General features: G+C 45.5%; 1 protein-coding gene across 1 annotated transcript in view; it reads left to right on the top strand.

Annotated features, from left to right (window-relative positions):
* TGFBRAP1 (transforming growth factor beta receptor associated protein 1) overlaps positions 1–6536 on the top strand; it is a 39457-nt gene extending 32921 nt beyond the window's left edge. The window contains exon 13 of the mRNA XM_058824770.1: positions 6413–6536. Coding sequence (XP_058680753.1) covers positions 6413–6451 — 39 coding nt within the window. The 3' untranslated portion in view covers positions 6452–6536. The remainder of the gene's footprint in view (positions 1–6412) is intronic.
* Positions 6537–13678: the final 7142 nt, after the last annotated feature.

The following is a 13678-nucleotide window of genomic DNA, read 5'->3' as shown; positions in this document are numbered from 1 at the left end:
AAGCAGTGGAGGCTTTCAGCAAAATGGAGCATCTGCTTGGTTCTTTCTAGAATCACAGAATAAGCTGAGTTGGAAGGGATGCAATGGGATCATGGAGTCCAGGTCCTGGCCCCACACAGGACACCTGGAGTCACACCATGTCCCTCAGGGTTGTCCTGATGCAGCCTCCTTGTACAGAAAGGCTGGCTTAGGAAGCTGCTTGCCACCTCCAGTGCTGCCTCCAAGAAGGGGCAGCCAGACCTCATCCAGGGGAAGAAGATGATCTCTTCTCACAGAAACAGGCACTGGTTTGGGGTGAAAAGGACCTTAAAGATCATCTATTCCATAGGCAGTGATACCTTCCACTAGACCAGGTTCTTCAAAGCCTCATCCAGCCTGGCCTTGCACGCTTCCAAGGATGAGTTGTCCACAACTTCCCTGAGCAACCTGTGCCTGAGCCTCACCACCCTCACAGTAAAGAATTTCTTGCTGATATCTGATCTAAATTTGCCCTCCTTCAGCTTAAGGCCATTCCCCTTTGCCCGATCACTCCATGTATCTGTACGGAGTCCCTCTTCAGCTCCCTTGCTGCCTCCCTTCGGGTTCTGGAAGGTGCTGTATGGTCTTCCAAGAGCTTCTCTCGGGCTGAACAGCCCCAGCTCTCAGCCTGTGATCATCACTGAGGCCTTACTCTCAACTCCTTCCAACAGTTCAACATCTTCCTTGTATTGTGGGTCCCAGAGCTGTGCTCGAGGTGTGGAGTATTTTGCTTTAAAGCAAAAAGCCTTTGAATCTTTCTCCTAATTTTGAAATTAGGAAAGTATAACAGTTGGGCTGAGTTTTATTTATTTTTGAATGCGTCAGTAAGGAATTTTGTAGTGCTTTGTACTAAGACATGCAAGTCACATTTAGTGAGAGGCACTTCAAAAGAAGTCAGGTGGGCATTTCTGACTCGGTTCTGGCATGAGTGATTCTGCTGTGGCACTGCTACAAGCAGAGTCTCTATCTTGTAGTCATGGCTTTTGAACATTGTGTATACAACTGGCAGTAATGGTATAGAAAAATTTGTAGTTCCCTGTCCCCAAAATACTTGCTGAAAAGAGTGGAAATGATTTTTACAAAGACCCTACAAACCTTTTGTGGACACTAGCATGCATTTCTAAGAAATACTTTCTTTTGCTGCCAGCATCCTAAGAATTCTGGGTTTTTTCTGTTTACTAAGGAGGTACTAAAACAGACTCCTCTCCATGATTTAGAGTCATTTTAGCCACTTAGTAGTGATAAGTTCCTGCTGCAATGGAATAAAAATCATACCATTCCAGACCTCAGGAAAGTTCTCAGTTGCTATTACAAGAAAATGTCTATAAAAGATTAAATAATTCTTTATTAATAGTCAATATCTTTTTGCAGATATGTACTTTGGCTAAAATGCAGCAAAACCAATAATTGTACGTACAGAACAAATGCAGAAATCAGAATAATTAAACCCAGCATTTTTGCAATCAAAAGTGTGATTAATATTAAAGTTGGGGGCATGTATTTCTTTGAAACCCAGTCTCCCGAAAATGTGGACTGGAAAAATTGCTACATTGTTACCTGTTGCTTTGTTAAATTTTATACTAGAACTCATTTGAGTGAATTAACGTGGAAATCCCATGGTAGCTAAAGGAAAAAGCAAAGAAAGCCAGTGTGGGGCTGAGGCAGAGCAAGAGCTCAGCAGGGAGGTGGCAGGTGGACAATGCTCTTCCTGTGTGTGTCCAGCACGTGAGCAACTGGGAATATTCCCAACCACAGGAGATGTCAGCCCACATCAGAGTGCTGTGTGGTGCTCTGGGCTTTGTCACCAGGAAATTTATGAGAGGTCTGCATTCAAATTTCCTTAGGTGGGACAACTGAACACCCCTTGGGTAAGAGAGCTTCATCTGGGGAACCTGAGTACAATCCTTTTGTTTTGGCACTGTCAGTTTGGTGATTCTTGGTTTATGTACTTTGACATTCTGGGCCAGCATTGCCACTCAGGTAAGTTATGGCTGCAGCAGCACAGAGGGAGTGAGCAGGGAAGGAACCAGATTTGGGTATTAATTACTGACTACATTTGTGAAGGAGGAGAGGCAGGAAAGAGGAATATTTCTCTGATCATTCTTCTAGCTTGGAAACAAATGCTTTTTGGGAGTTAAAGCTTGATGTGATCTTTTTATCTCCAGCTAGGGAATGTGGAATCTGAGACCTGCCATTGGGGAATGGAGATTCTGCCAGAATATTTATCCTTAATTTAGCTGTTGTAAAATTATTTGAAATTCATCTCCCTCACTTTTTCCAATGAGTCTCCTCCCACTTTGTATGCATCAAAACCAAAACAGTAGTGCAGATTTTTTTAATGTGACACTGTGACTGTGATTCAGGACATAATAAATGAGATTACTCTCTCACACTGATGCCTCTGCAGATATCAAGACATATTTTTCTAACATGGAACCTTCAGTTACTGAAATATTGCAGCTCTGACTTTTTTTCAGCCATTCACTGCTACAGATGATGGTACATACAAAAAGCACTTAAACTTTCCTCTACACTTTCATATCTCCACACTTCCTCGTGTAAAAATTACCTATGATGTGTGTATGTGCAGTTTTTCTCTCTTTCAGTCAATAAGAGGAAAAATCCTAATAAAAAAAAATGCTCAGAATCTGGCATTCTGCTCAAAATAAGATTCATGGCTGTATATTTGTATATTCATGAGAAAGAATTCAGTTACATCTTCATTTCTTTTGTGTTAGTGGATAAGTTGTCACATTGAGATCAGTATTCCTGTAATATTGTCGAAGGCAGGGGAAAAGGAGCCTTTGGGGTTTGTTACACAGAGCACACCAGGGATTGCTATGAACTTGTTCAGGCAGCCCATCCCGAGCTGGCTCAGGTGTGCACAGGAGTCCAGGTTACAGTGAGAACTTCTCTCTTTGCTCCCCTTGCTCCCAGTCCCCAGAAACTTTCCAGCCTTTGTTACCTGATTAATGTCACTCTGCTAGCACTTAACTGACAGGGGAACAAATCTTGAGAGGGCTGGGGGACTCCTGAGCAGTTCTATCTTCAGTAAAATGTCACTTTATTACTCAGCCCCATGAAGCCCTACTGATGTGAGCTGTGGAAAGGTGGTGGTAGGGATGGAGTGTGTTTTCTGAGAACTTTATTACATGTTTAAACACACAAGCATTATCCTGACTGCTGAGTCTTTATAACAACATCCATTCTTCACAGGACTCCTATCCTGAATGACATTAAAAATATTTTGTTTTAAACAGTTCTATCAAGAAGTAATTTTTTATTTTATAACTCTTCCTGGTTTGCTGCAGTCTCTATTCAGCATGGCTCTAAGTGTTTTATTAACATCCTGCTGTTCAGAACAGGCAGCAGCTAATACATTTTCATTGTGAGCTCTCTTCCTATTGCCTATATTAGCTAATTAATTTTTCTCTTGCTGTACAACACTTTGGGGCTTATGCCTTGTGAACACTGGTATTTAAATGTGCTGCTACTTTGTAAGGAAAAAGAAGAAAAGTTAATAACATTCTGTAATGTATGATTGATTTCTAAATTGAAGTTCCCCTGCAGTAAATTTGTTCAGATGGAAGTTTGTACCATTAAGGCTTTTGGACTTAGTGGTTATAATGGTGAACATACACAGCAGTATGTGGAATGTACAAATGTATAAATATGTCAATTTTTAATAAAATAAAATCTTTTAATTACATTTGTCATAGATTCTTAGATACACAAACCCTGGAATGTGAGTGTCCACGTGAAGGGAGAAGATTACCTATTGATGAATAGAGGATTCATTGGGGTGACTGACAGAGGGGTCAGATCCCTGACACATGGAAGCGAGGCTGGTGCTTACATACTCTGCAGAAGGCAGAGGTGCTGGTGTGCCTCATCTTCCTCCTCACTGCTCTGGACTAATGGCCCAGGCTTCAGGCCCAAGGACCAGCTGCTGCCCAGTGCCACCACAGTGGCACTGTAGGACAGGGAAGCCCCAGGAAAGGAGGGATGTAAGGGCTGGTAAAGAGTCTGTGGTAAGCCAAGGAAGCTGGTGTGATCCCTAAGGGGAGTGAGAGGGGAATGCAAAGGAGAAGTGCAGAAAAGGAGTGTTCAGGGCATGCAGGTGTGCCTGGTTCAGCTGCTCTCCAGCCCCACTCTGCCACGCAGCACAGGCACTGGCAAGGCTGCAGGCATCCCCTGGATGCTGAGGGCAGGTTGTGTGCACAGCTTAACTGGGGATCCAGAGGGGCTAAAATTCAACACAGCTTCGGGGAAGGGGTCTTGCTTTGAAATTCAGATCTGGAATCCCTTGGCAACATTTCTACAGCCCTATCAGGTAAAGTTTGTTCCTTTGGCTGAAGTGGAGGCTGTGGGAACATTGGTGGGTGCTCAGGGTGCTCTTACAGAGGGTGTTTGGGATGCAAATATTGAGTGTAGCATGATACTGGAAGGAAAGAAAAACTAACACAACAAGCATGACTTTATTAGCTCAGCCAGCAGGAAGACACTCTGGAGAGCCCTGGTTTGCATTGCCCCATCCATCCATCCATCCATCCATGGAAAGGTAACTCAGAAAGCATTAAGCCCCAAACCCAGTCATGACTCCAGGCCTGTGGGGTTTCAGCTAGTTTTGCCTCTAGAGAGTGGTTAGGAAATGGTCCATGCTAATCATCCAGATGGCAACTCCTTCCAAGACAAATAATCAATAGAGTAGAGCTGAGCTTAGGCAGAAACGAGTCCCAAAGGTCCAGTTCACTGCAACAACTGTAGCTGCAGGACAGCACAGGGTCAAAGAGGCCAGGGCTGCCAGAAGAAAGCTGATGGCTGAACACATGGCAGGTTTTCAGTAGATAACAAGGCTGATTACAGTGCCTCAAAATCCAATAGCAGTCATGAACATCATTACCAATGCCTATAATTGCCAATAACCCCCTGAAGACATTGTCCCATGACCACCTTGTCAATATGGTATTTGCATTGACTGGGGCCTGACCAGCCCAGTGCAAGTGAAATCCTAGAAAAATCTAGGCTGGTTGGGTTCTTTGGAAATGGTGTTGTCCAAGCCAAACTTCATGCAGGGTCATCCTGTGTCAGGTTACCTGTCTTGTTTTAAACCAGTGTTGACAACCTTGAAACCAGATTGGCAGGGGTCCAAGTGTCTTCTTGGCACATCTTTGCCAGAGCCATGTGTTGTTTAAACATCCAAAATACTCTCTGTTAAAGAAAAGAAAAAAGCCAGAAGGTACATTTGTCTTGAATAAATAGTTTAGTTTGTTTTGTGGTTTGGTTTTTTGGGTTTTTTGTTTTTTGCTTTTTGTTTTTTTTATTGTTCATGTTGTTTTGTTGTTGTTTTTGATCTTTGTTTTGTTTTGCTTTTGTTTTTTTCAAATATTACAGAAAGACTAAATAAGCAGGGAATTTCTAAAAATTAGCAAGTTACTGGTGACAGCTTCAAGATTATGTACTTTGTGCCTCTCTAACCTGGAAAAGTATATTCAAATAAAATGCAAGTTCTTTATATCTGTTTGAAAGTCACAGACAGTAGGCAAAGAGGTTTCAATCCCTTTAGTCCCTCTAACATACAAGGTTACTCTGCAGTGTCACGCCAGAAAGCTCTCAGAGTGTGACAGAAGTAGGGGTTTTCTACTTGAATCACAAGCAGTCGAAGATGGGGAGGGAGGAGTACAGGATGGATTTGTATCTGCTTTTTTAAAAGATGTCATTCACTGGGGATTTGTATTTGCAAAGCAAAAGAAGGTTTTCATTCCTGTCCTTTTTTGATCCATCTTTAGGTTTTAACTTGTCATATCTCATTTCAAAGCATCTCTGTGGCCTTTTGTGACATGCTGGTTTGTCAAGCAGAAGTTTTAGTGTTCCTGCTTCAAAACCTTGCTGAAATCTCTTGTTCTGGGTAGCAGCCACTCAGTACATCCAGTCCAGATACTCCAGTCAGTGTGTCAGGAGTACTTCTCCTCACAGTGCTGGCTCTGTAGTGTGAATGGCCATACAGCTGTGCTGGTGTCATGGTTTAACCCCAACCAGCAGCCAAGCCCCACACAGCCCTGTGTGAGCCCTGCTCACCAGTAACACAAACATCTCTATGTTACCAACCCCGTGTTCAACACAAACACAAAGCGCAGACCCAAACCAGACACTGTGAAAAATATCAACTCTATCCCATCCAAAACCAGCACAGATGGTCAAAACTAAAAACTACAAACCAAAGAAATCTCAATCCCAGAGGAGGGAGGAGTCTCTTGTTAAGCTGCTGTTAATTATCAATGCCTCAATACCCTACACTTTTGCTTTTCCCATCTGCCTGATATCAAATCACAAGAGTGTGCAGTGTTTCATACAAATAATCACTTCTGCTGATAACTTTCCTCCCTGTGGACAGGAAAAGGAGAAGATTTTCTTGATTGAAGCCATGCCATGACAAGATTTGAAGGCAGCTGAAGAGAAGACCTGACAGGGCCTTTCTTCAAAGCAAGTGCCCTTAAAAGCACCAAGTGGGCTCTGACTGCAAAAGCCAGGCCTCATGAAATCAAGAACCAGCACAATTTTAAAATGGAAAAAGCTCAGGAGTTGAGCAGGGAGAAAGTTTTTAGAGGTTTGCAAGCATATTCCCCATCTCATGTCTTGTCAAGTCAGGTTTTGACTTGTGTCAAAGCAGAACAAACATCAATGACTTCCTAAATTGCAGAGCTCCTTCCACCCAGCCCCTTCTCACTGCCTTGGAATGAGCCACACTCCTCCAGCTCTCAGGGGCTGCCAGGCTGCTCTGTCCCCAGGCTCCTGTGGGTCCCTGCCACCTTTCCTTGCTTGACCACACCTTGCTCTGTGTCCTCCCTGCTGCAGAGCTGTGTGGCTCCTGAGGCAGTGCAGGCTGGGCCCTGCCTGTATCAACTGCACACACTTTGATATTAGGCTTTAGTCAAATGCTAGAAGATAAAAATGAGGGAAAACTAAACAGAGATTCCTGACTTTATTAAACATGTTGCATTCCTGACTTTATTAATGTTGCATTAAATAAAAGCAAAGCTGTGTTCTAAGACAACATATCATGGTCTCTTAACTTGGTATCAATATCTTTTTGTGTTGAAATATTTTCATACACTTTCATACATCCACGAAGTCTCATATTTCATAAACCCATTAAGTCTCTATGATGAAATGTTGTCTTTAATGATTTTACTAAGGAAGCAATATCTAATACATTGACTTGCTGTTTTAATGCCAAAAAGAGTCCTGCCACATTCTCTGCAGTCCAGCTCTGCAGAGCTCTGAGGAAGCCAAGGGGACAGCCCTGCTGCCTGTGGACTTGCATCATACAATAAACAGCAAGTCTCTTTGGTGGGGGTAGGCTGGGGGACGTGGAGGAAAAGATGAGCCCTGTCCATATTTATTCATCATGTCTTATATGGGTACTCGAGTGCTGCATAACCCAGCACCTAAGGTTGTGTGCTACCTGCAGCATCAGGTGAGATCCATCCCAGAAAACTCATAAAATGCCTTGTTCAGGAAGACCCAGCAATGAAAATAATGAAAAACCCTGCAGCTTCGATATGCTTATTTTATGTATCACTACCTGCCATAGTTTTACACAACTGTCCTCCTGCTGTCAGAATGCTCTGATATACCAAGTTTCTTCCTGTTCTTTGTAAGATTTAAGGGAGAGAAAACTGCACCCAAGGTAGAAAATGGCCTCATTTCTCCTTGAATACTGCCATGCCTTACCTGTGAAGTGATAGTGGTGGTTCTAAAACTGTGCTCTCAATGATTGTACTTTCCAGTAGGTGAAATAACCACAATGTAGAGAGAGTAGGCAGCACCAGCTCATGTGTGAGTTCTCACCAGTATAACCAGTCCTGGCCAGTACAACCAGTCCTGGGCAGTATAACCAATCCTCTCCAGCATAACTTTGCTCCCAGCAGATGCTGGCTGTTGTGGAGGGAGAGAAGCAGCTCCAGCACTGTGGTGGGCACAAAAGTGAGATGCAAACATGCCAAGCTGTGCAGCAAAACCAGCTGGTTCCAAGGCTGTTCTTTACTCCTCCTTTTCCAATGGAGGATGTTTTGAGCCAGGCCCAGCAGCAGGTGGGAGGCTGGGCACCCAGAAGGAGACACCTACAGCACCCACACTGCTCTTCCTGAAGTGCAGGGGCAAAGAGATGCATCAGAGATGGGTACCTACTTTATTGCCATGCACCCTACAGAAGAAAAATAACAATATTATATATAAAAAAAAGAAATATTGTCTCGCAGCATTCAGCTGATCTGGTGATGTCCCAGACAATGACTCGTGCACTTGAGCTGTTTCCTCCACCAAATGACCCAGCCTGGCCTTAGGAGCAGCATGTGCTGATGGCACCAGTGAAGGTCACCAAGCAAATCCACACAGTAAAAAAGACTGGCAGCTTTATCTTTCACAGCATAAGGAGCCAAATACCACGCAGAGGCAATGTTTATTCAGGCCATGCTTGTCACTCTCTGTGGATTCAAACCAGAAAATTTAAAACCTGAATACATGCCCCAAAAGATGAGTACATTTTTCCTCTCATATAATCATGGAAAATAAATTTCCAGCCTTAACTGGAAAAGAGCTCTAATACTGTGGAGTTATGCTGGCAAGAAGTCCCTCTTCTTGCTCCCTGCTCCTTGCCCTAGTACCCTTTTGGGCATTTCTATTCCATTTGCTGTCTCCATGACCATATTTTAAAGTGTGTGGTCCTGTAATAATGCAAGTTCCATTCCTGCACAGCCAACACACAAAGCTGATTAATTCAGCCTGTCTGAAATTATGCACACTGCAACAATATAGTGTTTCACCTCTTAAATAGTGTTTTAGAAAAAGGTCACACTACATTCTCCAATCAACAGTACTTTAGTAACTCTGAAAAAAACTCCATGCCCACAGAAAATGTCAGGGGTCTCATCCAAGTGCCCTGAGCTTACAAGCCTGAGTTTAAAAGTTAACTAGTACCTGAACAGTTGTCAGTGCTTTAAGTAGTTACATTTATTATTTAAGGTTCAGCACAATTCAAGTTGTTTTTTACTAAGAGAATAGAGGAGAACAACCACAACAGAGGAAAAGGAAAAGGAAAGGGAAGGGAAGGGAAGGGAAGGGAAGGGAAGGGAAGGGAAGGGAAGGGAAGGGAAGGGAAGGGAAGGGAAGGGAAGGGAAGGGAAGGGAAGGGAAGGGAAGGGAAGGGAAGGGAAGGGAAGGGAAGGGAAGGGAAGGGAAGGGAAGGGAAGGGAAGGGAAGGGAAGGGAAGGGAAGGGAAGGGAAGGGAAGGGAAGGGAAGGGAAGGGAAGGGAAGGGAAGGGAAGGGAAGGGAAGGGAAGAAAAGAAAAGAAAAGAAAAGAAAAGAAAAGAAAAGAAAAGAAAAGAAAAGAAAAGAAAAGAAAAGAAAAGAAAAGAAAAGAAAAGAAAAGAAAAGGCAGGGGAAAAATAAGGTTCCCTCGGCGCCCACTCAGTTTTTGGGACTACCTTCCATACTGGAGGCACACACCTATGGCACCAGGGCATGGAGGATGGTGGTCCAAAGAGCCAAGTGAAATCTCTCCCCTCTTTGTCTCCTCTCTTCCCCTTGGCTCATCCCATCTGCAAGCCTTGGGCTGCACTCTCAAACACAGTGGTCCTCTCGTCACCCTGAGCTCTCTGTGCTGGTGGCTGGGAAGGGACAGGGACCATACCTGACTCATGATGTTTTTGTGCACAGCCACAGCATCACTGTCTCAGTGAGATGACAAAGTTATTATAACAAGCAGATTCACTAGAAAAGTGACTTATTTACAACTTTAAAATATATACAAAAAGGACAATAACAAGCCTACTTAGTGATCATGAAACAGATTTAATGCCATTTAATTACTGCACCTGTATGAAAAGGCAGAAGGAAAAATATAATTAAACTCCAGAATTAGAAAGAACAGGAAAAACAGTCTAATAATAGCTACTTCACCAATAAACATAAAGGTTATAAGTGGAATCCCCAGAATTTCAAAGTCAAAATATATTTGTAAAAGTGAAAAGGTTAGAAGGCAGAAAAATAATAATCAGGCAGCAAAAGGTAAATAATCCATTAATCATGCACATCTGCCGAAGCGACTGAGCGAGCAGGATGCGGGAGCTGCGGGGCGGGATGCTCGGGCCGCGGAGCAGCGGGGGCGGGGCCGGCAGCACCCAGCGCGTACAGCGCACCCAGCGCATCCAGCGCATCCAGCACACACAGTGCATGCAGAGCATCCAGCACACACAGTGCATGCAGAGCATCCAGCACACACAGTGCATGCAGAGCATCCAGCACACCCAGCGCATCCAGCGCATCCAGCACACACAGTGCATGCAGAGCATCCAGCACACACAGCGCATCCAGCGCATCCAGCACACACAGTGCATCCAGCGCATCCAGCACACACAGTGCATGCAGAGATCCAGCACACACAGTGCATGCAGAGCATCCAGCACACACAGCGCATCCAGCGCATCCAGCACACACAGTGCATCCAGCGCATCCAGCACACACAGTGCATGCAGAGCATCCAGCACACACAGTGCATCCAGCGCATCCAGCACACACAGTGCATGCAGAGCATCCAGCACACACAGTGCATGCAGAGCATCCAGCACACACAGTGCATCCAGCGCATCCAGCACACACAGCGCATCCAGCACACACAGTGCATGCAGAGCATCCAGCACACACAGTGCATGCAGAGCATCCAGCACACACAGTGCATCCAGCGCATCCAGCACACACAGTGCATCCAGCGCACCCAGCGCATCCAGCGCATCCAGCACACACAGCGCATCCAGCACACACAGTGCATCCAGCGCATCCAGCGCATCCAGCGCATCCAGCGCATCCAGCGCATCCAGCACACACAGCGCATCCAGTGCATCCAGCACACACAGCGCATCCAGCACACACAGCGCATCCAGAGCATCCAGCACACACAGCGCATCCAGCGCATCCAGCACACACAGCGCATCCAGCGCATCCAGCACACACAGCGCATCCAGCACACACAGCGCATCCAGCGCATCCAGCACACACAGCGCATCCAGCGCATCCAGCACACACAGCGCATCCAGCGCATCCAGCACACACAGCGCATCCTGAGCATCCAGCACACACAGCGCATCCAGCGCATCCAGCACACACAGCGCATCCAGCGCATCCAGCACACACAGCGCATCCAGCGCATCCAGCACACACAGTGCATGCAGAGCATCCAGCACGCACAGCTCATCCAGCGCATCCAGCACACACAGCGCATCCAGCGCATCCAGCACACACAGTGCATCCAGGGCATCCCGCACACCCAGCTCACCCAGCGCGCCCAGCGCACCCAGCGCGTACAGCGCATCCAGCGCATCCAGAGCCACCCAGCGCACCCAGCGCATCCCAGCGCTCCCAGCACTCCCAGCATACCCAGGGCATCCCGCGCCCCCAGCGCACCCAGCATATCCAGCGCCCCCAGCGCATCCCGCGCTCCCAGCGCATCCCGCTCTCCCAGAGCATTCTGCACATCCAGCGCACCCAGCACACTCCACTCAGCACACCAGCGCTCCCAGCGCACCCAGCCCATCCAGAGCATCCCGCGCATCCAGCGCATCCCAGCGCACTCAGCGCCCCCAGCCCGGCTCCGGCAGCACCGCCTGCCAGCGGGAGAGAAGCAGAGCCATCAGAAGCAGGCGTTAGGAGCGGCTCCCGTGGGAATTGCTGTGCTTACAGGGGAGAAGCACATGGTAAGAGGCAAAACTCAGCGGGCTGCGGCTGGACAGATGCCTGTGGAAAATCACGAGTGATGCAATGGAGAAGGCTGTAGGCAAAGGAGTGTTAGCTATCCTTTAACCACAGCTTCACTCTGCCACTCACCCCCTTCAGCCTCCTTCCTGCAAAAACAATTTCTGTCATGCATGAAAAAGAAGGGTGTTGTCTTTTCACTGAGGGTGGCAGCTTGCTGCATTTCCTTTGGACACATTGGGGTTTTGGTCTGTAAAACCCATTAATGTCCCGTGACACCCTGTGCAGAATGGTGCCAATGGGCAAATCCTTTCAGAACCATGAAGGAAAACAGACTCCACGCTGCTTCATGCCTCATTGTCTGGCCCCACAGCACAGGGATGGGCACCAAAATGAAGCTCACACACACGTCACTTCCCACATCTGGGAACAGCTGCTGCCCTGGTACCCACATTACTGCATCCCTGAGCAGACCTCCAGGGTTATGTGTTTGTTGAGGGTTCTATTGAGATGTGAGATGTCTGTTGAAATGAAAGCCACTTTATCTTACTCTGCTTTGAAGCAGGAGGTGTTCTAATGTGGTGTATCTTTTGGTCACCCTTCCCTGGTGTCACTCCTGAAGCAGTGCTGAGGTTGTGAAGGAACATTTGTTCCCTGGTCACTTGAATAACTCCATGCCTTGGCCCAAGGTATGGAATTGCTGTGATGCTCATTTTGCTTTGTGCTGGGGTGCTTTCCCTGGCAGCCCAACCAACTGTGACACACCCTGCTCTGAGGAAGTTTGCAGATCACGTGTTTCACTTTTGGATGTCAGAAGGGATGAGATACCACCACAAGCAGGAACCTACTGATGGAGCAGGGCAGGAAAAAATGTTGCCAAAAAGGATAGTCTTGAACAAGGATTGAAAGCAGGTAATTCCTGTAAGATCTTGCTCACTAGGCCTTAGTGAATAATGCCTTTGCATGAATTAGAGCACACTTACAAAAAATTCTTCCTTGTGCCCATTTTTGGTCCAAACTCACAGTAAGAAGGCTGATCCTTTCACAGAATTGCAATGCTGAGGTGCACAGAGGACCCTCTTTAGCAAAGCTTACTTACATGGAAAAGCATTATGATTTTACAGTGCTTTGATAACCACCATGGAGATTTTTCTTAGAGAAAGGCAAAGATCTGGACTTGGGAAGCAAAGGTCTTTGGTGCAAGAGCACACTTTGGCAAGTTGTTTTTTTCCTGCAGAAAATAGCTCCTTTGAGTACTCTAAGCAATGCACAATAAAATATTTTTCATCAAAATTCTCTGGACTCTTGAAACGTTAAAAATGTGAAGCTGAGTTTCATGCAAGTTATTTGGCTGAAAATGTGCACAGGGAGCCATTGGGAACCATTTGAAGGAACATTTTGAGCTTAGAGTATAAAATAAACAAAGAGGAAATGGGTTTGTTTCTTGAGGAAGAAGGAATTTAGTAGTTGTCCTGTAATTCTAACTGTACACACGAGCTCCTGGACAGAACCACTCCACTGCAAGAACCCATGCCAGGCTACTCAAAGGCCCACAGAAATATATTTAATTTTTTTTAAATAAACTTTTAAAAAAATACTTTAAAGTCCAAGCTTTTTGGTGTTTGGACTAAGAAGCCTGAAAGTGTATCAAATTAATTGATGACTGCTAATTTAGATCCCTCTACTAGCACAAAGACATATCTGTTCTCAGTCTAGCTCCTGGATATTCTCCCTATCAATGCTTAAGGCAAATCTTATTATTGAATTGAAAGCTGAAAAGAAGCTTCATTTTTATCTAACAAATTAAAAAACAATATGTAACCAGGAGGTACCTCAATTTATCTACATTTCACCTTCAGTTGCAAGCAAGTGTTAATTAAACAGCCACCTTAATTCAGATGATATTAGAGA

The sequence above is a fragment of the Ammospiza caudacuta genome, chromosome 2, assembly GCF_027887145.1.
Source record: "Ammospiza caudacuta isolate bAmmCau1 chromosome 2, bAmmCau1.pri, whole genome shotgun sequence".
Lineage (NCBI taxonomy): Eukaryota > Metazoa > Chordata > Aves > Passeriformes > Passerellidae > Ammospiza > Ammospiza caudacuta.
Note: the sequence above shows the minus strand (reverse complement) of the source record. Positions and strands in the feature narration are given on the sequence as shown.